Source organism: Zonotrichia leucophrys, chromosome 7, assembly GCF_028769735.1.
Source record: "Zonotrichia leucophrys gambelii isolate GWCS_2022_RI chromosome 7, RI_Zleu_2.0, whole genome shotgun sequence".
Classification (NCBI taxonomy): Eukaryota; Metazoa; Chordata; class Aves; order Passeriformes; family Passerellidae; genus Zonotrichia; species Zonotrichia leucophrys.
In genome coordinates, this window is record NC_088177.1 from 21,723,696 (window position 1) to 21,743,994 (window position 20,299).

The following is a 20,299-nucleotide window of genomic DNA, read 5'->3' on the forward strand; positions in this document are numbered from 1 at the left end:
ATCTTTTGGGAGTGAGTTAAAACTTAAAATAGCACACATATTATTCCAACAAGGACATAAGTACAGCGTATTTCTACATGTATATATTTTTCAGGCACGTAAAACATTGTAAAAATGACTTGAAGATTGTAAAAAATCATGAGAAATATAGGAAGTAACTGAAATGATGACTATTGTGCAAAAAATTAATTGTATTTTGTCATGTTAAAATGAAAGGTAAATAAGATGTTTTCCCAATATTTCTGTTAGGTACCTATTATGAACTTTATGCTTTGCTTTATGTACATATAATACACTTGAACTGATTTGTTGAGAATGCATTTGTTGAGTGTTTTTATGTGAAATGTAAGTATTAGGGTAGAAATACAGAAAAGGCACAACAAATATACATTAATAAACCTACCCAAGGTGAAGAAGCCTTATTCTGGCTAGAGGACATATCCTTCTCCCTCTTTAGGTATATCAAACATCACTATAACCTCCGGAGTATTTAATCTACAGTTTCACTAACATAAGCTAGGAAAGCCTTTAGGCCACAAGTATCACCCACATCCTGCCCCATTCCCTGGAAACAGTGAAGGAAACTCATCCTCCTTACCTGCTCAGCTGCCTCAGGGTCTATTTGGCTCTGAAACAGGGGCACAGCAAACTGTATTTTTTTGGGGCTGTTGGGCTCCATGGCGATGCTGAGGTGAGGCAGGGGAGAGCAGAGCCTGGAGCTGGAGCTGGAGCTGGGTCTGTGCTGAGCCCCGGCGCCGTCGCCGCGGCCGGGCTGGAGCTCCGCAGGAACAGCTGTAACTCCCGACTTAGCCCGGGAATCTGCGCCAGCCCAGCGGCTCCCGTGCTCCACATCCACAGAGATGCCACTGGCTTGGCTATTTTCTTTTTTTTTCCCCTCTCTTCAGCAGCCCTTCAGATCCTCTCAGCAGAAAGCTGGAAGGAACAATAAGCTAATTGTGTACCGGCTCACTTCCACATATGCCAAGCATTCACTCAGGAGCTAATTGAAAATGCAATACTAGCGCTGCACGGCCTGGAGCCTTGGGATTTGAAAAAGAGGATCTCTCCACCATATATTACTAACTGGCTGCTCAGAAGTGCAATGCAAGCTCCCTCTGAGTATTGCTGATGGGCTCTTAATTATTGATGAACACAAATCAGGAAGTTTTCAGATTTTGGGGGTGGAGGTAGCAGAAGGGGTGGATTCAAAAATTCGATCTCTGCTACAGTGTGCCAGAACCGCTCTCCTCTTTGCACATATCAAACAATTCCCTTTGCTCTTTCAAACATTTTTTTTAATCCTACAATTTTAGACTCTACTAAATCTTACAGGAAAATTTTTCATGATGATTCTACAGAGTTGTCCACAATTTCATGACATTTCTCTGGTGAGTTTGCACGTCAGGCCTGGTTTTCATACTTAGACTGTGATTTCTTTTGGTGGGCTCCATTTCACGTGACTCCAGATACTGAGAACACTCACATTTGAGCCCACTCTCTGGGCTCCTTCGTGCTAAGCACATCAACAGGCCTCTCATTCTATCCAAGTCAAGTGGGATATAGTGTTTACTCAAGATTACATTTTCTCTCCATTAACTCTAGAAAAAGGAAAGATGATTCAGACTAGTTAAAGCACTTTTGGATGACTAAAATTCAGAGGCTAAATCCTACTTAAAATCTGTGCCTCATTCCAAGATCAGGAAAATAATTTGGTCAATCGTATCAATAGTACTCCTTCATGAATATAATTGATTTTAATTTGTAATTTCATGTTATTTCAAAAATGTGTGAAACAACATCCAGCAATCACTGATCTAGCCTGCCTCTTTGCAAAACTCAGAGGAATTTGAAAATGTTCAGGCCGCTGAGAGCACTAAGGATTTTCACAGCTCACCACAAGCTTATTGAGTCACTGAGTACTTTCCCACCTGTGCCAGTGGAGGAGGTGGGGAAGGAGTGAGGATTGTGGGTGAGAGCAATGCCCTGGCCATACACACAGAACAAACCAGCAAGTCAGACATGAAATACTTGTTTGGCTTTGATTTTTGCAAACTAAAACCATGACACATTAGGAACACCAGGCTGTTTCTGAGCAGAGGCAAGCACACAAGTTAGCTGGTTTGGGAAGGACCTGGTAAAGCTTAGGAGGGGAGGATAAACTTTAATCTAAGGATCCAGTTGGCTCAATGATCAAAAATAACTCTCCATGAGGGCCAAAATTCCCCTCTTCATCCAAATCAAAGCTACTGTGAACCATAGTGGTTCCCAGCTGACAACTAGTCGCTGGCAACTTTACAGTTTGATTTCTTATGATAGTTGAGGTGACTTTTGAATCATAGAAGAGTCTGATTGGTCAGGACCTTCTGGAGATACTTGGTCCCACCATCTCTGCCTGAGACCAGGTTATTCTGGGACCTCTCAGTCTGAATCCTGAATGTTTTCGGTGCTTAAGTGAAGTGCTTATCTTCATTTAACAAAACAAATGAAAGAGATGCACAAAACACTGATATTCAGTGTTTCATATGCCCATTTTTAAGCCTTCACTGTTCCTACAAAGACAAAACATAATTTGTTTTATAGACTTCCTCAGTTAGAGCAAGAGTGCAATTGTTGTGGTGGCACAATGATGTCTAAGGCACTAAAGTAAGAGAGACACACTCTGCTTTCAACAGGACAATTAGAGAATTGTTTTCAGGACAGTCTGATTATCCAATTTCATAGTTCCTTCATGCACAGATGTGCCATTATCTTCCATGACAGCTTCAGAGACATACCAGGGATATACACACACACATACACAGGGTTACACCTGGGGGAGGACATAAGCAGGGATCTGAAGTGGCTTTCCTCTTGAGTTTTGATACTTGAAAGAAAATAATGTTTAGTTTTGCTGTGAGATACTGTGAGAAAAATGTTTTCCAGATACACTGATACCATAAGTATTAATAAATTGTATATTTTAAATATCAAGCTTCTCTAGAAAATACCTGTTTTCCATAAAATATCTATTCTAGATGTCTATGAAACTTCATGTATTAAATTGTACAATTACAATTCTAATATATGTTACTGATCACAGGAGCTGTAATTTCACTGCAAAGGCTTAACATTTCTTATGTCAATGATAAAGTAATTTTATAAACCATATTCAGACAGTAAAAAATTATTAAAATATTAAGTGCTCAAAGGATTATAACAGTGTGTTTCAGCTCTAGATTGCTGGACATTGCTGTCCAAAGGAATCATGTCTCAAATGCATCTTTATTAATGGTATATAAGAAACAAGCTGAGCAGCCTTACAAAGAACCCAGACCAACAAAACCACTTTTTGGCAGCTTCTGAAGGGAGACAGACAACAGGACAGACCAGAACACAAGGACTAATCCTTAATGGGGCTGGCTAAGATTGGGAGAGAGGCCCCCCAAGAATGTGATGTGGAAGCATTTGCTCCCTGCAGCTTTTCTCCCTGTGCCTATTTGGAGCTGGCAGCCCAACAATCTTCACATGCACTAATACAATAACAGTATTTTTAAAATAGTATAAGAGGCATAGTGAGAGAGCACTCAGCTATAGCATTTCAGGATGCCTGCCTTGGCTCCCTCTCACACCAATTTGCAGCATTAGAAGTCTGCAGGCAAAGTGTGCTGGCATTTTCCATAGACTGCATCATAGTCTGGGGAGAGCTGAAACACTTAAGTACTGACACATCCTTGTAGTTCATCTTCTGTTTTTAGTGCACTCCCCACAACTTCAGTTTCAGATGCCTTCATGATTCAGCTAAAACTGTAATGGAATTAAAAATAATAAGAACTGTGCAAGATCTTTCCTTCCTATGTCATTGACTATGTTTTGGTATGAAGCCTTTTAGAACATCCTGCTGTAGGGATGAGCTGTGGAAGCACTCGTGGCATAGTTCCTGCTTAAGCTATTTCCCCTGGTGTCTAGGAAAGGTTTCTATCTTGTTTCCAGCCAAAGACAAGGCTTCTGGGGTGGCAATTCAAGGGTGTTGGTTCTGCACTCTTTACACAAGTTTTGTTGTGGCCCTGATCTGCCTCGGCTCCTCTGGTGTGGTCAGAGACTACTGCAGCATCACTCTGGAGAAGACAGCTGGAGTTCCTTATAAAGCAAACCTGCTTAGGGCTTTGGCTCCTAAACTCACCACTGCAAATGCAGAGAAGCACTAAGTTGCAGCACCCTGATCCAACAGGGGCCTTTGCAGAGCAAGTTTAGACGTGGCAATTCTTCCAGTGTGTCTCAGACACAACTTTAATCCCCATTTGAGCCACTGATATGTGAGAGATTTAACAAAGATATTTTCCCCAGTGCTTTCCCTGGGCTCTCCAGCTGGCCCCTCTCCTCAGCAATGCATCCTCAGCATGGGCAGCCCCAGCAGCACCAGAGGGAGAAACACTGCAGAGCACTCTGGCTTTCTGCTACAGCCAAAAGGGCTTCCATGTGCCTCTTCCTTCTGCCTTTTTCTAAAAACTGATGAACAGGTTCTTCCCTGCCTTTGCCCAGACAGGGGCATCAGTTTGCCCTTTGGGGCTCTGCACTGTGCCTCACTCATAGGTGCTAAAATCAGACAGAAGCCTTCTAAGAATAAAAAAATTACATATTCAAAATGACACTGAAATTTTCCTTTCCAAACAGCATTGCAAACAGGGTGACTCCCACTGAGCTGCTGGAAACACAGTCTGCTATTTATATATAGAAAATGCAAAGAATTTCATATTTGCCAGGGAGGTAGAATGCAGAGCAGATCTCATCAGCCTCATGAGTACCAAGTGCTGCCACAGTCATGTCAAGAAGAAGAACAAAAAGTCTTTCTGAGCAGTGACAGAGTCAGTGGGACATTCAGAGAGAGCTATTGGCCTGATAACAGTCTAACCCAAATTTCCATTGCCAGTTCTCATCCACAGAGTATTGGGTTTGGACTTGTTTATGTACTAACTATATATGTGGATACATAAAGCCTAGATAAGTAAAGAGATACAGCTATTTCTATTTATACAAGCTCTTTAGTTAAGATAATAAATAATTCCTCAGCAGTATGGTTTTAATCAGAATCAGTTTAAAGTTATTTTATCTGAGCACAGAAGAACTTGCACTGTCTATTCCAGTCTTCCTCTGAAATTCATAGCTCTCCACACTTTGAAGTAATGTACAAACATTTACTGCTAGATCCCATCCACTACCATCAATAGAATACACACATCCAAAACACAGGAAAGGAGCTGGATTAATGGGACATGACCTGAGCAGACAGTCAAAAGATTCTTGCCTAATATGGACTATAGTTCAATAGTGCAGAAAGAAAAACTCTGGTACTGATTTTAGGAGGGTATTTCAGCAGGAAAAGATGCTACAATTTTCTTCCTTACCAAGAATAGGGTAAATCTAATGCATCTTTCAATAAACAAAATTTTATAATGTACATAGGTTTTAGAATAGAATTATATTATGTTATTCCCATATTAAATCTTTAATGCAAAAGTTGCCTGACTATATCACTGAATTAAACAACTGAAATAGAAAATTCAGTTGTTACTGTAAATTTTTTTAAACAAAATTTAAAGTATAGAACACGTAGAAGATAAACCAAGGAATGAACTTCCACAGTTTCAGAATCTGAGTTAGAAAACCCCTGTGCAAACACACATTCCCAGGCAGAAAGTGAAAAGTCACCAAGTACTTGTAAAAGCTCAGTATGCCAATTTCAGAACATATTCTTAAAATTCTGATTTTTGAATTTGAGAGTTCAGATGGCCCTTCTTTCTTGCCTCCTCCTCCTCCCCCTCTAAGAACATGCTAGACCAAAAGATGTCAAAACAATCATCAAGGTCCTGCCTGTAGCATCTGCAAGGGAGGGACTGAGACACGCCTGGGGGAGAGATCTGGGTTTTGGTGAACTGGGCAGGATGGCTGGGGCACTTGTTGCAAAAAGCAATTGTTTGCTTTTTCCTATACAGGTGTTGGGAGTAGCAGGAATGGGGCTGCTCCACGAGTAGGGACAAGCCAGGAGCCAAGGCTAAGTGCGCTACCTGGTATGTAAATATCACACTGCCTAAGCAGGACCTACCTTTCCTAAATCCATGCTGCTGGGCTTTGGCTGTCCTCTATGTGTCACCAGATTGAACTCAAGTTAATCTGATCCATAACCTTCTCTGGCACTGAGGTCAGGCTGACAGGCCTCTCCTTCCCAGGATTCTCCTTCCAACACTTCTTGCAGGTGCGTGTCACATTGGGCAGTCTCCAGCTGGGACTTTTCTGGTTAACCATAACTGCTGACAAATGATGGAGAGTGGCTTGGCAAGCTCTTCCACCAGCTCCCTCAGTACCCTCGAGTGAATCCCACCTGGCCCCTTGTGAGACTTGTGAGTGTCTTAGTTATTAAGGACTGATTCCCACTAAAACCCTCTGAACCACTGTCCTGAACAGGCCAAAGTCTGCCTTCTACAAGTTCAAGGTCGAGGTTTTGTTGATCCCTCTCCTTACTTCACCAAGAATCAGAAACTTGCATTTTGTGGTTCTGTGGTTGAAGGCTGTCTTGAGCACAGCATCTCCCACACCAGCCCCTCTTTGTTTGTAAACAGATCTAGTGGGGCACCACCCCTTGTAGCCTTACTTACCAGTTGTGTCAGGAAGTTCTCTTCTGCACACTGCAGGACTGCCCCCTCTCCTCTGCTGGAGTTTCCTGGAGATATCTGGGAAGATAAAGCCTCCCACAAGAACACGGGCCAACAATCATGAAACACCAGCCAGGCACTTATCAAACAGTTCATCTGCTGCCTCATCCTGGGTGGTCTGTAACAAACTCCCATCAAGATTTTTGCCATGCTGGCCTTCCCCCCCACTCCAATTCTCACCCACAGGCACTCACCCTTATCATCACTATCCTCAGCTCTGCACAGAATAAACACTCCCTAATGTGCAGAGCCACCCCGCTGCCTCTGCCTCCCCGAAGAGCTTACAGCCATCACTGCAGCACTCCAGTCACACAAGTCATCCCAGCACATTTCTGTGAGGGGCACTATGTCATGGCTGTCCTGCTGCACAATGGCTTCCAGTTCCTCCTGCTGTTGGTTCCTGACACTGTGCATTGGTGCAGAAACACATCAGCTGAGCTACTGATCCCACCCCAGCACTGGCATGCTGCCCCTAGGCCCATCTCTACTGAGCCAAGCCTTATCTCCCTCCCCCTGCCAAGCCAGCTTAAAGCCCTCTCAAATCACCACCACCAACCCACAGTCTAGAATCCTTTACCCCTTTTAGCCAGTGAACACAATCTGTCTCCAACAAGTCTGGTGCCACACGGACCAACCTATGACTAAAAAAGCCAAAATGCCACCAATGGTACAAATCTTTAAGCCACAGGATCAGGTGGGTTCTCCTGTTACTCCTACAGCCAACAGGCAATGACAAAGGTCACCGTCATAGCAAAATTTAGAAATGCATGCAAAATATCTCTGGCAATACAGTTTGGCTTCATTCACTGCAAATTTAGTTGACCAGTATTAATCAGCCACTAATAAAGCTGTCTGAATCTGCATAGAATCCATATCAAATTCCAGGCTGGCAGAAAAAACCACAACACTAATTTGCAAGGAAAGTAGCAGTTTGAATCATTAAACAAAATTAAAACTGTCCATGCTCAGAAAACCATTATGCTAAGTCACCCAGGATAGGCATCAATAATGATGGCTTTTCCTAAGGCACAAACAATTGTCAACAGAAGTTGATACCAGCTCAACTTAGCCTATATGACAGAACCATTAAAATAATTTTTTAAACAGTTTACAGGCATTCCATATATAAGTGTCAATCAGAAAATATTATCTGGAAGTGTGTTTAAGAATGGCAAAAATTTGTTAACCAGACTATGGAAAAAAGGTGCTTTTATATCCATTTGTTTTAGTACAGTTTTTATAAACATCTTTTTGAAATGTCTTTATTTTAAATTAAAGCCAAGCCTCAGAAATATGACTTCCATCAGTTGGATGAAAATTTGGCAGTACTTTTCATTTCTCAGGATATATTAAACATTAGGATTTGTACTGCTGAGATCAAATGTTCTTACAAGCTACAAGATGAAGTATCTCAGATACTCTGAGACGTTACCAGCAAGTGACTTTTCTTGGTGGAGTAGCAGGAAGTCAGGCTGCTGTCTCCATGGAAGATGCTCCTGCTCAACTGCCACCAGCTCCCAAAGTGCCTTCCTCCAGCACTCCCTGAGAGCTGCAGCTGTCACCTTTCTTGGAAAGCCACTTTGAGCAGCTCAAAGGCACAGGACCTACATAAGTGGTCAAGAGTGTTAATTGATCTGGCTGGGGGACAAGGGGAGCAGGTTGAGTAGGCTTTGGGTTTCTGCATTTGCAAAGGAAGGTTGCAGACACGTGGCTCTGGCTGGCTGATCTCCTGCGGTGTTCTGGAATGGAGCTGCATGCTCATGCAAGCTGCAGAGCAAGGCAGAAATCTACTGCAACTACCACCTTGTATGGATTGCCACATATCAGTGCTGCCAGAGTTTGTATTTCAGCTTTTCAATGTGCACAATATGGTTTTCAAGAAAGCCCTGCCTCTACTTACAGGGACAAACTCTGATGAGATGTCACCTCATCAACTTCTTGGACCAGCAACAGAAGCCAGTAACTTTAAGACAGTGGTTTTAAGTGCCAAAACTGCTCTCACATTCCAGGGTCCCTGAATATCTGAAACATTTTTGGAAAGCCAAGTCCCAGGCTTTCCTGCTGTTCCCCATTCTGTGTACTGTTTGATCAAATCTATCATATTTTGCTTAAGAGTAAACCATGCACAATACAAAACACTGACACAAATTATAGGCAAAATAAATATTTTATTGGTTTAATATACAGTTTTTTAAAGAAATCAGCCCTTGTGTGTCTTCCTAACACAATTTAAAATTTTATAAACTTTTTCATATAATATTGTAATATTTGAAACTATTTTTGATTAAAGACCTTGACATACTGTGAAGAGTTTTAGTAGATGGAAAAGGCAAAGGAGTAAAGAGAGTTCACGCACAGCCAAAAGGAATATTACATATCCACTGAATGTCTATTTGACCACATAAAAACTCCAATGACTTCCAATTTTCTCCATTGGAACACTCAGATATTCACCAGGCTGACTGAAAATACACTCTGTGAGGGATGGAGAAGGAAAAGAGATTTTTTCCATTTTCCCCATAATATAAGCAAGGTCATTCGTGCATTCCAAGTTGCAAATCCTAATTGCTTTCAGAAGATAGCATTTTTATTGCATTTTGGTTAATATGAAGCAGAACTTCCTTCTCTTGGTATGACTGCAAGTAGTCAACACCAAAAAAAACAACAACACCCCAGTGCTTAAATAAGGCACTTTCCTATAAAGGGATGAGCAAACAGCAAGGAAGCAAATAAAATTAGTTAAAAGTTGTCTTCTACACAAAGATAAGGCTTTCAGTGTCAGAACTTTAAGTAGTTTTAAGAGTAACCTCATGTCATTCTACCACTTTGCTAATAGTAACCACCTCAAGAATTAACAGCAATTTGTGTAACAGGGTTGTTTCCTTCTTTTGAAGTGGCACTAAGTAACAGCAGTGGAAACCATTATTGGTTATTTCAAGCTCTTAAAGTGGATCAGTTATTGCACAATAAATACCTCATAGAGGTCAGTGTTTTGGGAGGGGTTGTTGTGGGTTTTTTCTATTTTTTTTAAAAAAAAGCTAGGCTGAATGTGTACATGTTATTTATAAATTGGTTATGTGTGGAAATCTTCAAGTTTCATGATGCATCATTAGACAAAGAAATTAGCTACATAAAAATTTACAACAGGGACATACAAATAAATACAAAACCTTTCAGAGTGACACAATTTTGCTGATGCTTTAAGGAAAGTAATGTTAAAGTGTCTAAGTCCTTACAGATGAACTCAAGGAAAGGTCCACATCGGAGAACCCAGCGCCAAACACAGTAGCCCATCTCAGCAGCTTTAACACTTCCTGAAGCAAAACCAACTTGGCACTTCCACCACTGGGTGCTGCCCAGAGCAGAATCCCACAGCACTTCCAACTACATCCAACCTTAGGAAAAAAAAAAGGAAGATGAAGACCTAAGTTAGATTTTTGGAAGTCTGTTTGTTATGTTTAAGTATGTATTTTGAAACTATTAACATCTAAGGCAGGCAAACTGCAGAAATCCTCTTGCATGATGCATTCACATAAAAAGTCATCATAGAGCACACTGAAACTAAAACTCAAGGACCACTCTAAGAAAGCTGACAGTAGAATGGGCCAAACTACAAACCAGCTGACTTTCTAAATCTATCCAGGATTATCAGTATTCTCTGTATTCAATGAACTTCAAATTTGATAACTTACATTTCAAGGAGAAAATGCAAACAAAGCAAGGTCTAAGTTAGCAATGATATTTAACACAATTAAAATAAAAATAAAACCTGGTTCTTGCAGATCCCCAAAGATTACCTGTAGTACCAGTTTCATGGCTGTGTATCTTGTTTTGCAGTTGCAGATCTGCTTTGGGGCGATACAGCTGCTAACAATCCACTTACTATTTCTCTTCTTATTTCACCAACAATAGATTCCTTGATCTGAAAGGGAGTAGCCAAAGTTTAAAGGTCAGTAATTTATATAAACAATGGATAAAACCAAATGATATTGCAGATATGTTTGACACTACCAACATGCACCACTAAAATTCAACTTTCAAAACTGTGACAGGAAAAATCATTAGAAGGATGAAAAAATAACTTTAAGTCATTTTGAAGTTCTTGCAAATTATATAAATGAAAACCAAACTAGTTCTATATTTCCAGATGGCAAATATATTTATGTTTTATGCTTTTTATGGTTTTATGCTAAGAAAAGAATACATTTCAACTATGCAAAGTTCTGAAGAAAAACATTTTAGGATATATAGATCAAAAGCATCCCAAATGCACTATTTTTTGACAAGCTGTTATTCTCTTGAAAAGGAAGGATTGATCTCTCTCACAAATGGATTACACAGTAGAACAGGTCCAAGTCCATGAACATGAGGTGTTGCTTTCAAATAATTGAAAAGGAGACAAATAATAATTGCATACTTTCAGCAGGAAAGACAAAGAATTTCAGCAGTTGCTCACATCATCAATGGGCCACAGGCCACAATCTATGCCAGTGAAGGCTATTTTTCACAGGATTGTGACAAAGCATTTACTCATTAAGTTTTATATAAAACACACCTAAGAGTTTCCAGTAGCAGGCATGTGAATGTGGCTGAGGCTACAACAAAAAAGAGCAGAGCACTGACTGCTACAGTAAAGAAAACAAAGGAGAAAAGGAGGCAAAACACAGTTCTACAAGAGCATATTAAAAAAGAGCAGGGAATGACAAAGAAAAACAGTGTGGGCTTCTTGCAATTACAAGAAATCTTTGGCACCAACTTATTTTTTTGGATGGTCTTCAGGAGGGACAACACAGTTCCAAGGACAGAAGAGGACAGCAAATGTGAGAAGAAGCAGGGGGGTAAGAGCCAGAGTCTGGCCTAAGGTCACACAGAAGCACTCAGCATCCCAGTTAAGCAATACATTTTTCTTTTTCATGTTAGTCTCCCCTTTTCCTGGTGCGTCAAAAGGATTAAGCAACAACGTCAGAAGGGTGGCAGCAGCATTAGCAGCAGGTTATTTATCCCTTGTTCTCTTTGGCAGGCAATTCAATCCCTAAACCATTAATGTGGCAAAGTTCCTCATTTCATTACTACTTTGCATCAAGCAGAAATTCAGACTGCCTTGACTACGATATTGTTGGGAAATGGGTTCCAGTTGGGTTGTTTGCTGATTAACAGACAAAAGAAAAGCCACTGTGCAATAGAGCCTGTTTCACCAACAGCTGAAAGCCCAGAGGATGTCTATGCTGATGCACACACTGATGTACAAAGCTTTAGAACCACTGTCAGCACAGTAAGGGCTTTGGAATTTACAAATGTAGGCACAGGGAAACGCGCACACAGCACCCCAACTGTCCAGTAGGCATAAGAGAGCCCCCAGTGCTCTCTCTGCCTTTCTTCTTCAGTATCTCATGGGGTGGGTCTGAGTATGCTACAGAACAGTCATTTTGTACCCTTCTCTCAACAGACAGACAAAAATAAACCTCACTTTCCAAAAAAAGCTCATAAAAGCTTCCCAAATTAGCAAGTAAATGATCTAGTACGACAGACAGTCTTGTAAAAAAGTAGAGACTGGAAGCAAAGCAGCTTCTGTTCTATTCTCAGCTCTTCCAACAGCTTCTGGCTTGACCTTGATTATTTGAGCCCTCTGCTTCTCACCTTCCTGTCTGGACGACAACAAGGCCACCCTCCACTGCCTCTTTTCACAGGCTCTGCTTCCTCCCCCTCCAGACTCAGCAAGGTCACTCCAGTGTGGCGAGCCAGCACCGGCTCCTGCAGTGACTCAGTACCGCACGTGTGTCGTGACCAATGGCCAATATTTGCCTTTTTCATCATAAATTAGTTAGGGCAAGGTGCACCTTCTATTTGCTCTGCAGAGGGCACAGCCCCCTGCCAAGGCTTCCTCTGTACAGAAGACAGAAAAGCAGTCAATGAATGCTCCATCAATTACTTTTTAGCAAGGGAATGAAAAATTGATCATTTGAAAAATGAGAAAACCACTCATTTATGCTACATTTACTACACTGATACAACACCAACACAATATTGCATTGAAAACACAGTATCACTCCCATTTTAACAACAGTAAACCAATGACCTCTCCTCCTAGAAAGAATTACCATTACTGCAGTATTATGCTGTTGCTAAAGAACTGATTGAGAGTGAAGTGCACCACGTATGGCAAATCTGGAGATAGGTGTTCTTCACCAAACAACAAGAAATGGGAACAAGGCTTTTCACAGTGCTTATACTTCTGATCTTGAAGTAAAGAATTGCTTCCTACTCTGTTTTCTTCCCATGCCACTTCTTCATGGCAGCAGCTGGTGAGATTTTATGCTCAAGATAATAAGATGAGGAATCCCAACACCTGCACACATCAACAACCTACAGACATTTTGAGGGATGTTGAGCTAACATGGATTTGAATGGAAAATGGAAAAGGGATGATTCTCTGCCAGATCATCTCTGTCCCATTAAGACTCATTACAGCCTCTTAAAGCAGATGATGACAGGAAAATCATACATATCCTTAAAGTGTAGCTTCATTAAGTGTAATTTATAATGAAGAACTGTTAGCAAAATCAGAATTTCCACTGCTTATATGCAGAAAGATCTTTAAACCAGCACATCTCTTAAACTGGAGAAGAGCAGAATGAGAGGGCCTGGTGGCCCTCCTAGTGACCCTGTGACTTACACAAGTCAAGCAGTAAGTACTTCATGTGATAATCCTGTGGAGGCCAGGCTGCATTTCATCATTTGCTATTTTAACGCTTCATGTTGCTGAATGTTTTTCCGAGGGAGTTAGTCCATTAATGCCAAAAGTTAACACCGTGGGTTTTTTTCACAGAACAAATAGTTACAGGTCAAAGTTCACATGCATTACAGCCCACCCAGGCATATCACGCCCACTGCCTGGCTTCTCCCTCCCCTAAACACAAGGTCAGCTGCAGAGAATGGGAGGAATGAACAAGGGTTTAATATTTCTGAGTGCATACATCAAGAATGCATCCTACCAGATTTCTTTCTTTTGACAATGAAACTGGAATTCCTTTGCTAACAACAGGGCTATTTAAGCAAGGCATCATTTCAGTTTATGCTCTGTTTTAACTCTTAGGAAATAATAAAGATTTTCCTGGTATGTGTTTAATAGCATGCTCTGGCTCTGCAAAATCCACCAACTGCTGTGAGCCAATGCATCTCCACTCTGACCTGCAAAACTCCTCATGCAGAGAATCTTGAGTTGATCCAGAACCCACTACCAATGAAGTTAAACTGAGGGACAATCTTTCTGTGTGCTCAAATATTCACAAAGTGAGTCAAGCTCTGTTGTTTGCTGACTACTCATCTTTGAATAGTAGCCTCTCAGTTCAATGTGGATTCTTTCAGCATTACAATGTCCTCAGTGCCACACAACCCAAATAAAAATCTCTGTGCAAAGAGTACACAACTTTATTTGCTGTCAACTAATGAAGCTAAAGAGGAACTTTCACAGAGGCTAACCTCAGAAAAAAATATTGACTGAAATAATCCTGTCCTTTGACTTCAGCTCACTGTTTTTTTGTCTAAGCTGCTTTTGCAGTATTTTTGAATTACAGCTCTCCTTCCTATCTCAGTTTCTCCTTTAGCAACCTTCCACCATGATACCACTGACATGTGGATTTTTACAGACAGCCTGGATACACAGGCCATCTTGGTTTCGTTGCAGAATCAGAAGCACAGTGCAAGGTGTGCTAAATATCTCATGTACCACTCTTCTGATGAGCGGCATGCATCTCATCCATTTCACAGACAAAGATAAGGTAAAGCTGCTTCCAATTATCCACAGCTTCAACACACACAGACCTGGAAAGTACCATGGCATTACAGCCTGGTCTGTTGTACATTTCTAAGCATGGCATCTTACCTAGTCCTCAGTGGTCTATGGCAGAGCCATACAAAAGCTTCAAGAGACAAGCTAAAGGCTAAGTGGACCTTCTCTTGTGAAGAAGAGGGAATAAAATCTACAAGTTCTCGATTCCCATTTCTGTATTCAGAGCAAAGTTTGCTCCACTTTTTCACAGGCACTTCATTTCAGAACAAGTAGTTTCTTTGGCTTCCTTTCTCCATTTATACTGCTTGCCAGAGAGCTTTTCTGTCATGCCACTAACGAAACACGTAGTTTTCGTTGTGTTTCTTAACTTGGCCCACAGGAAAAATAACCAAGCACTGCTCACTTTCATTGACTGCCAATAAAATTAGTCCAGTACAATTGGTCCAAAATCACTCAAACTCTGAAATAACTTCCCACCTGCCTTCAGCTTGTTTTATTTACATTCCTATAGTCCTTAGTGGTTGGGGTAGAGGGACTAGAAAGTAGGCTTAGCATTTACTACAGCGTTGTTTCAGAAACATTATTTCACCACTCAATGAACTCCAGTTTGGCATTTTAACAAGCAAACATGACAGAAATTTTCACTTGGGAATCAAAAATACTTACTGCTTAACCAAGTAGTAGAGACAGCAAATTCTTTCCCAGCCATACTTAGCTATTAATTTACATGCCAATCACTATCACTGAAAAAAAGTCCACTGCTTTGCACATAAACAGAGCTGAGGCTCCAACACCTAGTGACATGTTCTGAGCTTTCAGACACAGCACAGGAACAGGATGGAGCCTTGGCTGGAGAGGGAAGAGAAAACCTTGATGGATAGGAGTTACAACCAGCCTTGCCTTTAGGTTTCAGGAAACTCAGTTCAAACATCCCAGATCTCAGCCCCTCCTTCCTCACCTCCCGTATGACTTGCTGTAGCTCCTCCTGCTCCACTGCTTTGTGGATTTCATCAGCTGAAGGCATGAGAGGGATTTTTTCAAGTTTGTGCTCCACCTCTGGCTTGGAGTCTGCAAGCTCCTCAGAGCTTTCCACTGGCTGTCCAGCGCCTGCTCTCAGGGGGGGAGTTGGTGTTAAGGCAACAGAGGCTCGGTACAACTTCTTGCTTTGACTCTTGGCTCTTCTACCTGTGTGACCAGAGCACACTGAAGAGGAATCCGAGTTTCCATGGGAGAATACCGACTCTGCACCCTCTGCTGGGAGAGTTTCCAGTCCAAGCTCTCCCAGTCCTAAACCCAGTTCCGACTTCAGAAATGACTGCTCTCGAATAAGCTCAGAGACCTAAGGATTCAGAAAAGAAACAGTCCTGAATAAGCAAACAAAAAAGTCACATAACTGTGTTTTCTTGCTATTTATTTAATTGCTTACTCATTCCCTCCATGTAACAAATACAGCTATAGAATAAATATATCCTTTGCCTTTATTACTGCAACAAAGAGAATCATGAAAAGGAATGTGCCTTTTTTAAAGCCAGCATAAATAAAAATTGTGGCTCTTCCCCAAGCCACCGACTTTTGCAACACGTATACATCTTGCCAGAGCCATTGACAGGCACACACGTAAGGGCTTGATTTTCATTTGTTTGCTCTTCCCTCTCTTTTTGAACTACTTATTTTCAGTAGCAGAAAATGTGCAGAAATATAAAAAAATAATGTTCCCTACAAAATTAATGAGGTAGTACCACCATTTGTATCAACTAGATGAAAAAATATCTTGCGTCTACATATTCCTCTTAAAAGCTAACAAGACTCTACAGGCACTTCGACCTACAGCTAAATCTGCTTAAGGAAAATTGCATCAACAAAGCTATTTAAGGGAGTTAAAGTATTTCTAGAATTATGTGTCAATTTAATCTCCTGCAACCTATTTTAAAGTAAAGTCTTCCTGGTTCTTTTCATCTGAAAAACACAGAGTAAACACTTACTGGTTCAATGACGTTCAGTGGAGAAGGACATGACAGATTATCAGCACTTCTGCTTCCATACATACCCTGAAAAATTAAGTTAAGTTAATGCACTTAGGAATTTCTTAGAGCTCTCAGAAGCTAGTATATAAACATTCTGTATGTACAGAAAACTTTCTGTAAAACCAGAAAGTTGGAAACCGGAAGTGGAACTGGTTGAAGAAAGTTAATTTCAGTCATTTTCAAAGCTGGCCCTCTTCTATAAAAGGATTTACAAATAAAAAGTTATTTATACGGTTCAAAGAATGCAAGTTTGGCTTGAGATCACAGTAATACCATATTTTCCTGTTCTTGGGTTTCAGTGTTTTTCCCCATGACAAAATACTGAAGAGGAAGATGTGGCCTGTGCTGCTTCTACAGAAGATGACTGGCTAAGAAAGAGAAATGAAACCCAGGAAGAGCATATGACACTTTTTGTCTCTGCTTTTGTGTGGCTGATGGCAGAACTGCAGCACAAAAAGAGAGGAACAGTCCTTCGCTGAGAGGAAAAGAAGAGAAAGTATATTGCCATGCCACCAATAAACACAGACAAAGCCTCTTCTCCCCCTTCTTGCACTTTTGGGGAGCGTTTGTGGGAGCAGAGCTTCGCCCACTGTTTGTCAGGCAGCCATGTCTTCATCTGAAGGAGCGACAAAAGGCAACAGAGGAAAAAACTCATGACAATGGGATTTTCCCCTTTTTTTTGCTTGTTTTTTTGCGTGTGTGGGGTTGGTTTTTTTTTGGTATGGGGTTTTTTTGTTGTTGTTGTTGTTTTTGTTTTGGTTTTTTGCTTTTGTTTTTGTTCCCAAGGATTGGCAGAGCTAGAGAGAAATCACAGTCTGTTTCTTGGGAGAGAAACACTGTGAATGTCTCATCTCTCTGCCCTCATCTCTCAAGAAAATCAGTGTAGAACTCCAGAAAGCCCATCACCATGCTCCAAGGATTTTAGACATAAGCCCTAGCTACCAAAACTGTGAAAATTCAGGGTCATGAAGAGGAAAAAGAAAGCACTAACAGAAGAGGTCTGTCTTTCTCAGCGCTAAAACCCCCCAAGGTATGTATTGATATGTATGAACACCAAGAAAGTCACACAATTTTTCCCCAAGGTGAAACAGTGACTGAAAATGAGAAAATATGACCCCTGATACACATGGCATCATTAGATTCCATCCCATTCTAAGAGTTATAACAGTTATGAGTTATTATTTGTCCCTGCTCACTGCAGGTTGGACTAGATGATCTTTAAAGGTCCCTTCCAACCCAAACTATTCTACACTTCTCTAATGAACATTATTTTGAGAAAAAAACATGATGCTGTTGCAAAACTAATATTTACTATGTGTGCCTGAGGTCTGTAAGGTGAAGACATGTGCAGACTTCTGAGCTGGTCCTCCAAGGCAAGCAGACGTTCTTCCAGCTGCATCTCCAACTCCTGCAGCTCCATGCGGACAGACTTCCTCAGGCTCTGCAGCTGGTCAGCTTCAAATCTACAGCAAGGCCATCAGAGAAAGAACAAAAGCAGTCACTGCACCCAGCTGCAAAGAGGTGACCGAGCAGGACAGTGCCACAAGTAAAGGACTTCATACAAGGGAATTCAAAGCAGGACACAGCAATGTCAGCTGAATGCCTACGTGGCACAGAAGTCTTTTTCCGTTTATAGAAAAGATGTATCAGTCTACAGAAAAAACAAAACCACATTGTGTACCACAGAACAATCTCCAAAACTTTTAGCTTTAAATGCAGAAGAAATCAGTATTTCTACATATATCTAATCAAATTAAATTTAAGGCTGATAAGAACAAGCACCACAGAGTAATGCAGTAATCACATGTTACTTCTCCTGTGTGGTTATAGCTTCCCCAGCACTCAGAGCTACATTTTGGCCAGGAAGCCGCCGTCTAAGGCAGCCAACTGATTTCAAATGTGTTTACTTTTAAAGTGATAGGCCAAGAGCTGATTCAACTAAACTAAATATATAATCAGTTTCAAAAATTGTTCCAGATCTGCTGCTACTACAACTCCTGGTGAGCACAACCACTCGGAGCCAGAATATGAATGCCATATGTAGCTCACTGAGTAGCCACTGAAGGGTGGAAAAGCATCTGAATGCTACAGTTTTCATTCTTTATTTACATCTATGAAGATGGGAGTGATCTAAAATCAAATCTTTAAGATTTCTTTCCCCTGCAATATCCTATGTTCAAGTATCCTATGATAACAACCCTTAATATCTGCAGCTGTAGAATCACTTTGGAGAAAGGATGCAGAAAAAATAACTAGTGAGAAATAGGGATTGGAAGAGACAAAGAGTAAAAAAATCTAGAATGAAGATGCATAAAGAAAAGAGTAAATGAGATTTTGGCAAAAAAACTCATCTCCATCCCTGTTCAAATTGAAATGAATAGATTTCTTGCTGATCTCAAGAGCAGTAACACATTTTCTGATATGCCAGGGTATTTTCTCTTTGTTTTTTAATAAGGTAATTTTACCTTTCCTCCTCTGTCATGTGCTGATAAACCGTGGTCTGTTGACGCAACATAGTCAATTCCAAATCCATCATTTGGGTTCTGAATAAATTTAGATTTCTCCTCACCACTTGTAGCTCCTGGAAAGTATTCTGGGGAAATAAAAATTTAATCATGAATTACATGGGAAAATGAATTAAAGTAAGTTTGGATCCTGTAGCCACATTTGCCCAGATGAGCCCTTTGAGTTAACAGCACCTCAGCAACTTCAGCACATGATGGAAGCTGCATGTTGTGCCATCACAATGACTCAAGAAAACAACATTTTCAGCTGTATCATACAAGCAAACACATGGAAGTGTATTTAGATTAATTCCTTTCTAACATTATTTGTGGGAAGTTCTCTCTTGAGAACAAAGACAAGCAACTGCCCAAAGTGAGCACAATCTGTGACACATTTAGGATGTTTCCTTGTATTTTATTTTGACTGAGTACCACTCCATAAACAGGGTGACTTACCTCGTAGAGAGGTAGAATGGATGATTTCTGAGTAGTGTAACCAGTGGCAGCTGAAAAATCCTGTCCCCTCATCACTGGGTACTAGGGGCAAGAAACAAACAATTTGAAATGGGAAAGGCACCCTCTGGAACACACAGACACTCCAAAAGCAGACCTAAAACACAAACTTTCTGGCATTGAGATTTCTGCAATCCATGGAAATACTGTGTTGCAAAGAGGCAACCTTACAAAATGTCAGGACCACTTCTTAACTGACACATGTGCAACAATTTATGCTTGAAAACTCAGTAGTCTCAATTGTCTCAGCTAATGATAAAAACAACAATTCCAAAACTGTAACTGAGCAAATTAAACTGTGCCCCATTTTGAAATCATGGTTGTAGTCAAATATGTCATGGGATTTTCTTCAGTTCTTAGTTTGGGGAATTTCTGTTCATTTTGGTTTTTAATCTCACTATGTTGCCTTCATCCAAAGACCCCAGCTTGCTAATGATCTCTCACGAAAACAAGATTGAAGAATTTCTATTTGCATGTTGCAGCAACATATGGAGCAAAAAGATAAAATCCAGAGGTTTGTTACATGTAGAGACACAGCACAACAAAGAACAGTGGAAACAGCAAAAATGTTTACCTTCTCAAACATGAAAGACAGCTTGTCCAATATAATTTTGAAAGAATTCAAAGGACTACTGACATGTCATGGAAAATCTGAAGCATGTTCATTCATATAGAGAAGCTTTGCTCCAACATGATCACATCAAAGGGGATGGGTTTATCTTTCCTCTGTCAGCTTTCTCTGTTCCCTGTTCTATCAGCAACTTATCTAGTCCTCCTTATTTC

At 40.7% G+C, this 20,299-nt stretch overlaps 2 protein-coding genes across 3 annotated transcripts in view; both read right to left on the minus strand.

Moving 5' to 3' along the window:
• PPP1R1C (protein phosphatase 1 regulatory inhibitor subunit 1C) overlaps window positions 1–959 on the minus strand; it is a 42,301-nt gene extending 41,342 nt beyond the window's left edge. The window contains 2 exon segments of the mRNA XM_064718348.1: window positions 599–771; window positions 774–959. Coding sequence (XP_064574418.1) covers window positions 599–771; window positions 774–852 — 252 coding nt within the window. The 5' untranslated portion in view covers window positions 853–959.
• A 7,877-nt stretch (window positions 960–8,836) lies between these two features.
• Window positions 8,837–20,299, minus strand: part of ITPRID2 (ITPR interacting domain containing 2) — a 39,997-nt gene continuing 28,534 nt past the window's right edge. For both annotated transcript variants that reach the window (XM_064717884.1, XM_064717885.1), the window contains 7 exons: window positions 19,460–19,540; window positions 18,965–19,092; window positions 17,812–17,962; window positions 16,458–16,523; window positions 15,434–15,814; window positions 10,484–10,608; window positions 8,837–10,081 (listed from right to left, as the gene is read on the minus strand). In XM_064717884.1, the coding sequence (XP_064573954.1) occupies window positions 10,498–10,608; window positions 15,434–15,814; window positions 16,458–16,523; window positions 17,812–17,962; window positions 18,965–19,092; window positions 19,460–19,540 (918 nt within the window). In that variant the 3' untranslated portion in view covers window positions 8,837–10,081; window positions 10,484–10,497. The remainder of the gene's footprint in view (window positions 10,082–10,483; window positions 10,609–15,433; window positions 15,815–16,457; window positions 16,524–17,811; window positions 17,963–18,964; window positions 19,093–19,459; window positions 19,541–20,299) is intronic.